At 55.8% G+C, this 14,668-nt stretch overlaps 3 protein-coding genes across 3 annotated transcripts; 1 reads left to right on the top strand and 2 right to left on the bottom strand.

The window, feature by feature from the left end:
• Positions 1 to 831: 831 nt before the first annotated feature.
• On the bottom strand, positions 832 to 2,363 carry MONBRDRAFT_9586 (uncharacterized protein; the record flags this gene model as incomplete). Its single annotated transcript, XM_001747236.1, has 5 exons — positions 832 to 1,002; positions 1,094 to 1,198; positions 1,320 to 1,456; positions 1,603 to 1,679; positions 1,939 to 2,363. 5 exons carry the CDS (start codon positions 2,361 to 2,363, stop codon positions 832 to 834), a joined length of 915 nt encoding a protein of 304 aa, XP_001747288.1.
• A 413-nt stretch (positions 2,364 to 2,776) lies between these two features.
• Positions 2,777 to 5,924, bottom strand: MONBRDRAFT_33110 (uncharacterized protein; the record flags this gene model as incomplete). The annotated part of the gene is made up of 11 exons (XM_001747235.1): positions 2,777 to 3,617; positions 3,839 to 4,035; positions 4,125 to 4,257; positions 4,390 to 4,434; positions 4,526 to 4,632; positions 4,749 to 4,868; positions 4,981 to 5,088; positions 5,119 to 5,170; positions 5,413 to 5,487; positions 5,517 to 5,696; positions 5,890 to 5,924. The coding sequence occupies 11 exons, from the start codon at positions 5,922 to 5,924 to the stop codon at positions 2,777 to 2,779; spliced, it is 1,893 nt and encodes a 630-aa protein (XP_001747287.1).
• Positions 5,925 to 9,383: 3,459 nt separating this feature from the next.
• Positions 9,384 to 11,619, top strand: MONBRDRAFT_9584 (uncharacterized protein; the record flags this gene model as incomplete). Its single annotated transcript, XM_001747340.1, has 4 exons — positions 9,384 to 9,632; positions 9,737 to 10,770; positions 11,215 to 11,396; positions 11,525 to 11,619. The coding sequence occupies 4 exons, from the start codon at positions 9,384 to 9,386 to the stop codon at positions 11,617 to 11,619; spliced, it is 1,560 nt and encodes a 519-aa protein (XP_001747392.1).
• Positions 11,620 to 14,668: the final 3,049 nt, after the last annotated feature.

Raw genomic sequence — 14,668 nt, 5'->3', positions numbered from 1 at the left:
CTACGATCCATATATTTCGACACCACTAGCACGCTACTATGACAAACGGGGTAGATGATCTTGGCCTCTAAATTTGCAAAGCACAAGGTACAAGGCAACCATGAAGATGTTGTGCATGCGTGCAGGGCGAGACCGGAGAGCAAGCTACAAGGCCGGGGGTTATTCGTTTGTCGAACCATGCCAAACGACGAGATGCAACGCCAGCCGCAAAACCTGAGGATCAACCTTGTTCATGAGCAGGTGCATCGTATGCCGGCACAAAATGAGCGAATCAGCGATCCCAACCAACCTGCGCCAACGACACGTTGATGTCTTGTGCTAGCTCTGCAAACGTGCGCAAGAGGGAAGCTTGCTCCACCAAGCGCCGCAATGCTGGAGATGGAGCAATCGAATCGAATTAATTTGAGGGCGCGTGTGCGGCAGCATCAGCCCATCAGGATCCAAGGTCACACCTGGGTTGGAATCTGCTGGCAGCAGAGCATTCAGCTGGCTTGACGACGTCCTAGGGTCACCCAAACCCCAAGCGCAAGCGGCAAGCAAAGAAACGTGGCAAAATAAGGTTGCACCGACCAAGTTGTCGTGGCAAAGACCAAGAAGCACATCAACCACACAGGCCGAATGCTGACCGCAGCAAAAGGGCATGGTAGGGCTTGATATCGGCAAAGGAAGCCGAAGAGTTGCTCAAATCGAATTTGGCAATAGCAGGCATGTCATCAAACGTGGTACAATGAGAGAGCCCCACCCAGCCATTGATCTGTGGCCACCATTCAGCCAATTTTTTTGTTATGAGTAAAAGATACAGCCCAGGAGGTGAGAAAAGTGTGCCCAGGTTCACCAAGCACGCAGCATGCGAGTGGCTGTCGGGGCCGCGTGGTGGGCACCGACCTTGAGCACAGCGCGGCCATCGGCCTTGAGTTTGCTGTAGAGATCCTGAATGGTGTTGGCTAGAGCGTTGCTCGTGGCAGCAGCTCTGACTGCTGTGGCCTGCACATCAAGCCCTTCCTGATAGATTTGAACCGTCAAATTTAGTGGTGAGACTGGCGGACTATCAGTGCCACACTTCGCGCCGCCAGCGGGGCGCAACGACGCTGACCAGTTTAATGGCGTCAAGTTCATTGACGCGACTGCGGATGTGCTCCGAGAGATAGCCACAACGTAGCTCTTCGTGGTTGAAGGCGCTTCCCAGACGTTGTGCCAACTAGACAGGAATGGATGCAACATATCAGTGGGGTGCCTCAACTCGGCTGGGGGGAAAGTGCATGCGCAGGAACAAGCCCAGGCCAGGCGGGCTCAGTGGGCGGGCATGAATTGCTCCGCACCTGCTGATATCGCAGCTGGGCAGCTGAAGTGGCTTCCGTATTGAGAACCATGACAAGGTTGTAGACGTAGGTGGAGGGGACGGCCTGGTGCTGTCCGCCTTTGACCACCCGCGTGTAGCCGACCATAACCGAGTCGTCTACAAGCCATGCAGCATCGACGTTTGGTGAGATCAAGTCGCACGCGCGGTCAGGGCAGAAAGCGGAGAAAAGGGGAGGCACACCACACGCCAGTGGGCCTCTTGGAGCAAGCGTCTTTGATAGCCAGAGGCACCTCGATTCCTACCAATTTTGAGAAAATAGGGCCGATTGCAAAGCTCAAAGTCGGGGCAGAGCAAGTCGGCCAAACCCAATGCGCTGTAGCTGTTGAGAAGCAAAAGGCCAAGAGTCAACGAGAACAACATTCGTGAGCGCAGCTCAGCCATTATACTGGGTGTCTCTCGGGCGGCATGAAGCTTGTGCTGGCGAAGCAAGATGGCCAATTTGCTTACCCAAAGGGTGCAATTAGGCTATCAGCTGGATGGGAGATGGTTTGCCTATCAGGTGTGCACATGTCGAGAGCATGAGGGCCGACGATGGGTGGCGCGTCGCATCGAAAAAGAGCAGAATCATGCAAGCATACCGGTGCGACTGCTTGGGCCCCTCTTCTTTGACTGGCTTGAGACCATACTGGACATCCACGGCCATGTCGCTCGGGTCTTTACGCTGCACCGGGATGCATTTGTGTTCATGACGCGTCAAAGTGCGGCTGGTGCAGTGCACAGGCACAATGGTTTCCAAATGCAACGGGACATACTTTAACGGCCACGGGCAGCTCGAGGCGATGCGGCACCCAGCACACGAGCTTGGCCGGAGACATGGTATCCTATCGGTGTCAATGACCCTGAAAAGATGAGCGTGACTGGCCGACGGGTTCCATTGCAGCTCAAGACACGTACCCGATAAGCCATCAGAATGCACTGCAGGCTTGCCATGCTGGCGATTTGAACCCCCACTGCCGAGTCTGCACGCAAGATTGCACACAACCCTGCACCCTCCTCCCGCCATGCAGATCCCCTCGGCTGCCAGATGAATGGTCCGCCACCCAACGCCAAGGCCACTGACTGCCCTTCCTGCCGCAATGTGCAGGGCGAGATCTTGTTGTGTGCGTGTGTGTGAAAATCTGACAAAAATGCACAAATTGTTCAACACCAACTTGATAAAGTGGATGAAACTCTGGATTTGTACCTCAAAGCGGCATGTTCACGGGGTCGTGGGACTTTCATCTCAGCCGTCACACGCCTGCCTTCTCTTCAATCACAGTCCAAGCCTGTCCTATGTCAAGCAGATAGTAATGCCAAAGCAAGGAAAAAAAAAAAAAAAAAGGAAACTTCCCAGACTCGAGCACATGAACGCTACAAATAATGAACAAAACCCCATACAACAACTCATGCGTGGCATCCAAGTGGGCATTGTCCTTGCTATGCTTTGTGTTTGTGCTTGTGTTTGTGTTTATGCTTATGTTTGGAGGAAAAGTAGCCCGAAAAATAACCCATGACGGAACCGCGCGGCGCGCGTGCGGGGCTTGCTTCCTCCTCTTCCTCGTCTGGGAGAGGTTGGTCCAGAGCATCAAAGAATTCGTCATCGTCATCGTCATCCTCGTGTTGATGCTCGGGCACGCTCTCACCACCAAAATCAATGGCTTGATCAAGGCGGTCACGCAGTCGCGTCACCATGGCCGGTGTCATGTGACCCGTGGTCTCAATCTTGATGCCACGCGAAACGGGACGAATCATGGGCGAGGTGCGGCGAAAGCCTTGGCTAGGGGCATCAGATGCGGTTGGCGAGGTTGCGGTGACCAGACCCTGCGCACTAGAGATGGAGAGATGGCGGGACGTTGTCGATGATGGCGTGTGTTCCACGGGCCCCACTGCCGATAGAGACTGGGACTTGTGGAGGCTTGATCCTGTGGTTGAGTGCTCGCCATGGATGGGAATGGCGGGGGTGGGGGTGCCGTTGAAGAGGTGAAAGGCCGATTGTTCTTCCTCGCTTGCATCAACCATGTGTGGGGGTAGGCGTGCAAAGCTCTCGGCCACTTCCTCTGGCGATGAGGTGTAGAGGTGTGGCATGTACTCCTGCAGAGTAAATGAGTGGTCAAAGTGCTGGTCAAAGGTGGGCCACGTTTCATAGGCTACGCGCGGTGCGGCGTCATAGTCCAGCTCATGAGACAGGGCGATGCCAAGGAGCTGCTCTGGCATTTCCTCGTTATCTCTGGCCTCGACGACGAGGCCCGATTCAATCGTCAACTGATTCAGAACGGGCCTGGGCGACGACGCCCAGCAAGCGATGAACATGCCATGTGCACCAACATCCACAAAGGTGAGCTAGACACCAGGACATGCCATGCACGCGCAAAGGACAAGTTTGTCCAGACTGCCGAATCCCTTTGCCCCCTCTCTCTTGCTTGTCTTCCCAACAGGCCCAAGACTTCTCTTCGTGCTGATCTGGACCCTGCCCAAAGTGCACAAACGACAGGATCTCACCGCAGGCTGTCCCAGGTGGAGCGGGCTGGGTAGGCAAAGATGTGGACATCAACGTTCACCTCGAGATATGTGCGATGGTCCGTGAACCAGTGGTGCTGTGGTCGGGTCAGAACTGGTTTCATATTGTAGGACGAGATGAGAGACTTGACAAGTTTGTTAAATGGGCTGGACTCGACGTTGACTAGGTTGGCAATGACCTGGCAATGGCCGGGGGCGATGCGCTCATCAGAAATGGCGAATTTTACTATGACGGGTCTCGTGGCGCTCGAGGCAATACCAAACTCACCTTGAAGCGATCTTTGAGATCATCACGTTGGACAAAGTCGCGCAGAAGACGATAGGCTGGCGGTGCGCTCTCAATGGCCTCGGGTTGCAAATGATGCCATGTTTCTTCCTTCATCAAGAAATAGCAGGCCAAACTGTCCGAGCGCGTGGTGCGATGTGATGGGTAATAGGCATCAGGATTGGTGAGCGATTACAGTCAAAAGCAAGCACGGAGGGCTTGACAGAGATAAAGAAGCAGGCATGGCGGCCGAGCTCGCATAACTGACTTGAAGGTCTTGCCTTCCTTGGCACCAAAAAGGGGGGCCGCGTAGCTAAGGGACGATGAAACGGTTCCGTGAGGGCGCGAAAATCTGGGAGAGGGGGAGCGGATTGGGCAGCTTGACTCCAAACGAGGGTTCGTACTCTGGGAACATGACTGTGACGACCAGATAGGGGGGTACACCACCCGACGGATGGTCGCGGGGAGACGGTGGTGCGGGTAAACGCACGCGCCGGCAAATGTTCATGGCCTGCACGCACGTAACACGGCTCGGGTGTGACTGGCAACAAACATGGCATGGGAAGCTCAAACGTGCAGCAACTGCATTGATAACAGTTTGAAAAAAAAAAAAAAAAAAAAACGTACGCGCTTGTCAGAGACAAAAATGTCGTTGCCAATCTGCTCATACATGGGCGGCCCTGAGGGCGCTTTCTTCTTGTGTCGTTTGTAGTCAGGGCCAATGCGAGTTTGAAACACGGTTGATCCCTGTGACCATGGACGTGGGCGTGCCAAGATGAGAGCATGCTATGTTGGCAGCGCGCGAGCACATGTCTGTCTTTATGTGCAAAAGGGTCAGCATTGGCCGGGAGTATCACACCTTGGCCAGATCATAGTGTTCATAATCCCAGTGGTCCCGCGGGTCGCGCAGGGAGAAGCCGACGCGGCGGTCTATGGCCGAGCTCATGACAACGGGAGCAAGCCTTTGCTGCAGTGCGCAGCAAAGAAATGGGCTCACCGGCACCGGTTTGCGTTGTCTGGCACAGCAAGATGGGGATAGGTGAGCCGAGCTGGCCGAGCAACAAAGCCACGCGTCAGTGGAGCGGAAAGGGGGTAAATATCAACGACAATGAAGACTGACCTGGCACTCTGTTACGAGCAGGTTCTCCTCAAACACGTTTTACGCCTCCGTCGCGCGGCTGCAATGGTGGCCTCGGGTGGCCAATAAAACACACACCCCCGAAGAAAAAAACTTTGTGCCTGGCCCGCACTGGAGGAAATAAATGTTCAGCTGGCGTTGACCAAGCCTCACCTCCTCACACCGTGAATGGCTGTCGCAAAGGTAGTCACAGAACCCGACTTGAACTCCCCGGCAAAGCAGGCAAGCCTTTATCGAATCACAACGGTGAGGACAACCAAAGCCCCGTCGGCAGCGCGTGCCTCTGACAGAGAGACAGAGACACAGAGAGAGAGAGAGAGAGAGAGAGAGATGAGGATGAGAGAGAATTGGTTAAGAGAGAGAGAGAGAGAGAAGTGTGAGAGAGAAAAGTCTTTTTCTGTGTGTGTGTTGTGTTGTTGTTGTTGTTAGTGGTGTGGCTGTGATGATGATGTTGTCGTCGCCAATTCAAATTCAATCCCTGTTGCCGAGTGCTTGAGCCAGAGGGATTGAGCTCCGGCTCGTGTAGCTGGCTGTCGTGGCTGGCTGCCGTGGCTGATCTACCTCATCTGGCTGCCGGAGCTGACCGCCGTTCTGCAGGCAGAGAAGGAGCCTGGCAGCAGTCAACAGTACTTTTGAACAGGTGTTGACAACAATCGTTCAAGCATTTTGTCTCGGTGTTAGGCTTTTGTTGCAAAAGTACAACTTGTTGTTGTTTTACTAGTGTTTCTTTAGTTAGAAGTCGCTGCTGTACACACACTTAATGGTCCTAAGGGGCTGTCGTGGCGTTTTCACAGGTCGCCAGGATCCTCCTACTTGGAAAAAAAAGGGCAGCGCGTGTGGGACCAGGCCTGCTCTGGAGATTCGAACGTGCTGAGAGTTCGGCGTAGGAACCAATGGTTCAGATGCAACCCTTCTTACATCTCATGGGCTGGAGAGAATAGCAATGTTGGACACGTTCCACTGTGTCAAGTAGCTGCGCCGCCCACAAAACCCTACTACACACCTCTATCGGCTGAATGCTGAACGATGCCGTCATCTTCCCTGCTTTCAAGAACCCGCGCCCTGCCCAAGAGCCATCAATCCATCAAGTGGTCCTGCGTGTTGTATCACACCTCCCAGCAAGCGGTACACTCATTTGTCATTTCAGATTGACAGATGCCTCGATCGGAACCCTCACACATCAAGTTTTCGGCTTGGCTAGCAACCAACAGCCAACAAACAACACACACACACACACACACACACACACACACACACACAAGGTTTGATCGTCGTTTACATGGAGATCGGGTCGCCAGAAACAAAGTACTGGGCAAACAGCAACAAGGCCATAGACGTGCGCTGCAAGATTGCCGCTGTCTGCGAGGCACACGGTGCTGGTGCTGGCTCTGGTGACGTGGCCAGCCTTGAGAATTAGACCAGCAGAATGGCCAACCTATCAGAGGTCGACATCGCCGCCGCCATTCAGGCTGATTTGCGTGCGTGCAGCTCGATGCCCGGCCTTTTGCACTCAATACAGCCAGGATGATCTTGTCTAACATCTCGTCGCACCTGTGTTCTAACATCAACACAACATGGCTCCCCCGCGCTCCTCCAATCTAACAGAGACCTCAACCCCTTTGCACGTCGCCGCTTTCTTGGGTGATCAAGAAACCATCCAGTACTATATCCGCCCAGGTCTGCCGACCCACCCCGTACCGCATTCCTCGGGCTGCACGATCAATCCTGACATGAATCCGGTCGGGCAGATATTCTGCAACAGTTTGACATTGATCAGCCAGATGAGCATGGGCGGACCGCCCTCGCCTACGCCGCCATGGGGGGACACCCAGACATTTTGCAGCTGCTCCATCAAGTCGGCGCCCAAGTATGTGCCTTGATCACGCTACCATCCCCCCCCACCCCCATTTGTTGACCTCAGGCTTTCCCTGCTTGCCCCACAAGGCCTCACCTCATTGTTTGGTGGAGCCAGCTCGAGCAGAGTGATCCCTTCGGCCGTACACCCATGCACCAGGCCACCCTCTTTGAGCAAGTCAAAATCGTGAAGCTTCTCCTCATCCTTGGGGCCCACTGTACAAGCGTGGATAGCCAACAACGGTGAGAAGCTGAACCCTTGTTTGCCACCAAGCATGGCTCCAAGCGCCTGATCAGTATGAATGCTGTTTGCTACCCCTGTTTAGCACGCCTCTTCATCTGGCCGCCGGCACATCTTCCAAGGTTAGCGCGCCCCGCGCCCCGTCCCTTCCTAGTTCTTGAACATTAACGGTGGTGTATCCGTCAAGCACCTCACAAACACCCTCTTTCTCTTGCTCACTGAAACCAATTTCATCGAATAGCTCGTCAAGGCCATGCTCAAGGACCCTACCTGTCCTCTGAATGCCGTCGACGAGGATGGCATGACGGCAGCCCACTGGGCAGTGGCTGCCGAGTCTGCAAAGGCACTGCGTTACCTTTTGCAAGCGGTAAGGTCATTCAGACCCCTGGCCTAGGCTGAGAACGGCGGCCGCTACCCATGGTTCCTCATTATCAATCGGTGTGATCTCAGGCTTGTAACGCCAGCATTGTAGATAACGAGGGCAAAGCCCCAGTCCACTGGGTATCTCGCAACCAATCAGCTGCCATCTGCGAGCTACTGCGAGAAGTTCAGCCAGAAATGCTGCAATGGCCGGACCAAGATGGACGCACACGTCTGTTTCCCTGCCCTTGACTTGATCCTTCTGATCTGGCACTGCCAGCGCTCACACCCCGTTACTATTGGTTGGTATTGCTCATGGCCTGCAACAATGTCCACCCGTTGGCAAAAACGCCAGTCCTGCATCTTGCCGTAGCAGAGGCCAACGCCCCGATGGTGCACTATCTGATTGAGCAAGGCATCTTTGACATTGATGTGGTTGATCTCATGGATCGCACAGCCCTGCATTGGGCAAGCGTCATGGGTATGTGGTTGAGCTACCTGTGTGCACCGCTGTCCTCTCTGTCACTCTAGCATCAAAAGACTGAAACGGCATCATTTGCTGTATCACAAATCCTCTCGTCTCTGTGCATGGCAGGAAATGGCGAGCTTGTGCAGTTGCTCATCGATCTTGGGAGCAATGGGCTTGCCAAAGACTCGGACGATGCCACGGCGGCACACTACGCCGTGCGTTGCCTGCACACTGCTTTTCAGCTGCCTCCAGTCCAGCCGCGCGTCTCCAAAACTCATGGGCGGGCATGTCTGAATCTGCTCATCTTTACGTGTAATTGATCTAGGCCCAATTGGAGGATACAAGCGCACTTGCTGTTCTAGCGAAGCGGGGGCTCGCACACACGCAGGACAAAGATGGGCAATTGCCCCTTCTTTGGGCCATTACACAAGGTGTGCATTTCAACACATGCGTAGTGAGGGCTCACAGGATGCGCGGCCTCACCCAACCTGTCTCACTCGCTCAACCTGCTTTGCACATTCATCGGGGTCACTTCAGGCAACTTGCCCGCCGTTGAGATTCTGCTCCAGCATACACAGGTCACGCCTGAGAACAGTGTGGATGCCACTGGCATGACACCCATTCACGCTGCGGCGTACCTGGGCCTGGTGGACATTTTGCAGATCCTCCTTAAGGTCGGCAGTCCAATTCCTGTGCTGCCATCTGCCCGTGCAAACGGGCGTCGGAGCATCGGCTGGCTGTTGGGACATAATGTGTGTGCGGGGCTTTTATTTTGACATTCGATTCCTTTGATGCAGAAGACCGCCTTGCCTGTTGACGTTCGTGATCAGCGGCAGCAGACCGCCCTCTTTCGCGCCATTGAAGGCGGACAACCCGAGTCGGTCCGCCTTTTGCTCGCTGGTCAGTGCCATCTTCGGAGCAATGTTTGCGCTTGCACACCCCACGCAAAGCCATGTGGCTGTGCTTAACCGCTTGTCTTGTAGAGCACGCCGACTTGACCGCACAGGATGAGGAAGGACGCTCAGCTCTTCACATGTCAGTTCATCGGGAGCGCGCGCCTGTTCAACTTGATTCAAAAGTTGTTTGACTCTCACGCCAACCCCTTCCCGCGCGCATGTCATGACCATAGCGCGGTCCTAGAGCAGCAGATGGAGATAGCTGAACAACTCCTGCAAGGCGGTCATGACGTAGCTGCGCGCGATGGCCATGGGTGAGAATGTCTGTCGGCATCACGGCTGCGACGCGCTGAGCTTTGAGTGCGCTCTCACCGAAAATTTTATCTTCGCTCTGCACGATAGCCGAGAAAGTATTCACTGCGCCGCTTTTGTTGGCCACGCTGGCTTGGTTCACCTCCTGGCCCGCTACGGAGCTGACCCGTGCACCACGGATTCGGACGGCATTGCTCCATTGCACTGGGCTGCCGCTGGTAACCAGCTGGAGACGGTACAAGTAGGTGCATGGCATGTGCTTGTCTTTTGCAATCATTGAAGCAACCCACAGTGTACATCGATCTGATTGCTTGCTCTTTCCTTTGCCCTGATCTTATATTCCAGGCACTTGTCGACAGCGGCGCTGACGTCAATCAACTGGAAGGCACGGAGACGGCCCGAGTGGCTCTGGACTATGCCCAATTAGGGGATGGTACCACACCCTTTACTGAGCTGGTGACTTACTTGCAGGCACAGGGCGCCCGTTCATCCGCTGAGGATTGGCAGTCACTTGACACGCATCTAGCTGCCACGCGCATTCAGGCGGCATGGCGCGGCCACCGTGTTCGCCGCAATCGACAAAGCTCGAGCAAGCCGTCCACCGCCAAAAAACGCAAGTCTGTGCGCTTCAGCCGCACAGAGAGCACCAGCTCGAGGAATCTTGAGACCCGGGCGCTGCGCCCTCGCGGAGCTGGGCCCACTCGCGCACCAAACGACAGCCGGCACAGCAGCGACAACACAACAGCAAGCAGCCCTCGAACCAGCTCAGGGTCGCGCTCGTCCAACTTGAGCCCTCGCAGCTCGGTTTCAGGATTCCAGCAAGAATCAGGCGGCGCTCGGCGCATTAGCGTACAGAGTCCCCGCGCCCGTTCACAAAGAGATAGCCAGCAATCTGGCCCCCTGTCTCCGACCTCCCTGCGCAGCGAGAGAAGTTCAGCTCAAGTTGAAGGGATCAAGGGTAAGACAGCTGCCTTGACGGAAGAAAATCTGGCCCATGAGCAGAGTCCGCCGGTTTGTTCGCCAGACAGTCCCACGAGACAGGTGACGAGCCCCGGTACGAAAGCCTCCCGCCGGAAGCGGCGGTCAAAGGCGGACGCAGCTCCCACTGCCTCACACTCAACCAGCGCCAATTTGTCAGAGGAGAAGGCTGAAGAAGCCTCGCCGCCCGCGCCAGAGAGTCACGAGGATGCTGAGGATCCTGCATCAGAGTCACTAGTCCCTGCCCCACCATCCATCGCGTCTCCTGAAGTGGACGAGGTTCAAAAGACCTTGGCCGCCCTGCGGGTTCGCCATCACCACATGCTGGCAGAGCGACGCCGGCGCGAGGCAGTTTACCAGCGCGTACGTGCTGCTGAGACAATTCAACGGTGCTGGCGCCGGTAAGTTTTGGTTTGAATCCTGACGGTACAAACATGTTCTTTTTGGCACCTCGGGCTGTTGAGAAGCTGCCTATTCATCCTTACGGTGGCTCGGATGTTTGGATCGGTGATTATCGCTAGGTATCGAGCCAACGTACGGCCCAGGAGAAACAATGCAGCGCGACTCAAACCGCCGAAACGTGTTGCTCACGTACCCTCGACAACATACACACGCAAGCACGAGCTGGCGGCCCTGACGATTCAGCTGGCCTGGCGCAAAGTACGTCCTGAATAGTGTGCCAATGTGCCGGATAAGCTGTGGGGCTGCAGCTCACGGAACGTGTGGACAATAGTACCAGCGACGGCGATTAGCACGCACCAACCTGCGGTCGAAGCGACGCTTCAATGCTTGGTCCCCCCGGTACGTTTGGCCTCGTTGCTCAGTCCATTTGTGTCTTCCCGGAGTTTTAATCTGGACGTGCATGGTTGCCTGCCATCTCGCCACGCCAGCACGTTGCGGCAACAGCAAGACACTCGCGTGAGCAAAATTTACACTCTAAAGCCGCGTGGCACCCGCTCGTATCGACCCAAGCCGCGAGGACCCGTGCGCCAGCATACAAGCCTGCCCCCCATCCAAACCCCTGTCGGTATGTTCTGGTGGTACCTCCCTGGGGTGCATAGAGCGATCCTTGTTCTGAGCTTTGAAAGTTTGTCGTTCCAATGACCTTTTTGCGTGGTTTCTCCACACACCCCTCGGCCCCTCTTTCGCTCCCAGTGCGAAGCATGAACTCGGCCATCAAGACGTATGTGCGTCAGCCGGCGCCACAGCGGCGGCGCCCCTCGTGGACTCCGGCATCAACCATGTCGTAAATAGACATGATCGCAAGAAGGACCCAAAGTAGTGCAATGAGGCGATTAAATTTTCAAATTCTGAGAGGATCACAGTGTGCCAACCATCTTGAGTTCTCGCCTTGCGCGCAGACAAGTGGTGTCGCAACATTGGGGAGGAAGGGTGTATCATGCCTTGGCTTCGTCTTCAGCACGCGTGCTTTGGTTTTAAAAGAAGAATATCATGATCACAATACACGAGTGATGTGAATTAAAGCCCAACAGAAGTATGACGCGAATCAACTCAAGTGCAGATGATATGGCGCACAGCTGAGCAAACTGAACACAATGTGCACAAGTCTGGCGAAAGTAGTCCTATGACTGGCTGGTGGCCACGACCCGAGTTGGCGCAGGGCGGCGCTTGCGCACGCGACCAGGCTTGCGCGTGCGCGGTGCCGTCCATGTGATGGCATGTTCATCGCAAAAGTCTTGCAGATCCTGTGCCTTGACGCGCAAACGGCTGGCCACACAGAGTGCCTGTAAGGCTGCAAGAGACACCGGTTGTAGAAGTAGCGCTTGCCGATGCAAGTCAGGGTCGTTGCGGATTGCCGTGGCCAAGATGGGACGCCAATCAACGGGCGGGTCTGACTGAAGCGGCTGGGCTTGGCTGGCCATTGAGTTTTCAGGACCCTCCATCGAATTTGGCTGGTGTGAGCACATGATGGGCATCCCCTCGGCTTTGTCACTGGATGAAGCAGACGACGGACAACGCGTGGCTGAAAGCTCGTGCTGGGCTCTCTCTAACCCGGGTTGGGCAAAGGTCATCTCGCTAGCTTGTTCTTTGTTACGCGCACCATTGCTATCTTCGCGCCTCTCAAGGGCATCATAGGCAGCAGGATCGTCATCGTCACTGTCAATCAAAACAAGCGTCGGTTCGCTCCTCAGCGTGGGTACGACACTCCTTTTTGGCGCCGTGGCGTTGGGTTGGAACGCGGGTTCAACTACCCCGCCTTTGTGCGGGGCATCGACCTCAACGCTGGCATTGGCACTACAAGTCCAGTACCAGTCGTGGGAGTGCCTTTGCTTGTCCGTATCCGAAGCAGGAGCCTGGGCGGCATCAATGACAGATCCTGCCAGAGCTATGCCTAAGCGTCCCGCTAAATCCCGCAGTTGTATCATATCCTCGTGTGGCCCTGACACGCGTCCGCAATACAGCAGGTTAAGAAAGAGCGTGCCAACTTGGCGTGTTAGACCACGCCCATCCAAAACGTGGGGTCGGCCTGCGTGACAGCAGTGCTGAAACACCTTTGCCTCCCAAGAGGGGACCTGAAGACGAAACACGAAGCGGTGTGCCAGGAGGGGCCCTTCGCGGCATAGTAGCTGAACGTCTGCCAAATCCAGACTTTGGGGATATGTCAAATGCAAGAGGCCCTTGTGTTTGAGCTCAAGCCGCTCCATGGGTGGCGGGACGCTGGGCACGATCGGGGCAGCTGGGCTGGTGGCACGAGCCGGCGAAGAGGGCAAGATGTATGGGGAATCAGGAGGGCTGTGCTGCGGGGGCGATCGAGCTGGACTCGTGAGCTGTTCGGCCGGCTCAATGCCACCATGTTCTTGAAACTCGGGCAAGGATGCAGATGGAGTCTCGTGCAAAGCACGCTTGCAGGGGGGACTGCAAAGTACTTGCGGCAGAGAGGCATCGTCTGATGAATCCGACTCCAGGCAGAGCACCGAGTCGTGTGCGCGTGGTGGCGAGTCGGAGGGCAATGGTGACGGCTGGGTGCTCGGGTTTCGACTTGGCAAGGATGCCTCCGCTCGCGTGTCGGGCTCTGATCGCAGGGGCTCAATGCTCCAGGTGGTGAGATGGCCCTGTGATGCCGAGTAGTCGCGCTGTTCGTCGCTATGAAAACATTCTTGAAAGATGCCCGTTGAATAAGCCTTGGAAGCCAGCGGTGCACCTTGTCGCGCCAAGAGCCAAAGTCGAACGCTGTCTCCAGCATGTGCTCTTCGGGAAGGCCATGCACGACAAACGCTGGGCAGGGGCGAGACGGCATCTGCCGCATTGGCACAAAGCTTGAGAGCAGAGAAAATTCCCCAGTCGCAACCCAAGCACAAGTGGTGTGAGTTGATGCAAGGTTGTGACCCACGCCATTACAACTGTGGCCAAAGATGAGGAGAGAGGACACGGCCTTACCTGATCCAAACGCGGGGCTATGAGCGGGTGCACTTCTTCCGCCCCGGCCACGAGCTGACACGCATCTCGGGCAGCTTGCAGGCGGTCTTTTTTAGTAATCCGGTGTTTCTTCGGTTCGGCTTTGACGTCGGCTGAGGATGTGGTAGTCGGTGCGCTGACTAGGCCAAGACCGGTGGGGGAGCACTGTAACACTGCTTGCCGTGGGCGTGTTCGACTGCGGCTCGCCAGGCTTTTTGGATTTGACCTGCTTGTACGACGAATGAGAGCAAAGATGCGCAGTGAGCACGCAGTGTATGCTTGGTCGAGCGGCCCAAGGCCCGTTGCACAAAAGTGTGGTCTACAGTTGGCAAGGGACTGACCCTCTGAAGTCACCGTCGTTTGATGAGGGCGGTGATTGCAGGAGCGCGGCCGCTTTGGGATGCTCTTTGACGGCCTTCATCATGCGAGCCACGTCAATTTCGTGCCGGCGCGCACATCGCTTGAGATGTTGAATGCTGTGCACGTTATGAGTATTCAGGTGAGAAGCTGGTCGAATATAAGGCCTTTGTACGGGGAGGCATCATGATGACACGAGGGCGCTTCGTTTGCAGCTCGAGGTTACACTGCATGCACCGCCACGCACCGTGCAGGACGCTGACGCCCGCCCAGATCGCGCCCACAGAGTGGACAACAGGCCCCGTTGAAGTTGAGAATTTCTGGAGAGCAAGGTGAATGTGCAGCAAACGTGGGTGACGAGATACTGTGTTCCGTGGCGCTGGCGCCATCAGCGGGCCGGCGGGCTTGGTCAGCTCGCGGTCGATGCAGCGATGGTGAAGGGTCGAGGCGCGGAGTACCAATGGCTGTGGAGGTAGATTGAGAGGGCAGAGGTGTGGGGACTGCAAGACCACTGGTCGAGGGCGA

Source organism: Monosiga brevicollis, genomic scaffold (genome assembly GCF_000002865.3).
Source record: "Monosiga brevicollis MX1 MONBRscaffold_16 genomic scaffold, whole genome shotgun sequence".
In the NCBI taxonomy this organism is placed as follows: Eukaryota; class Choanoflagellata; order Craspedida; family Salpingoecidae; genus Monosiga; species Monosiga brevicollis.
Note: the sequence above shows the minus strand (reverse complement) of the source record. Positions and strands in the feature narration are given on the sequence as shown.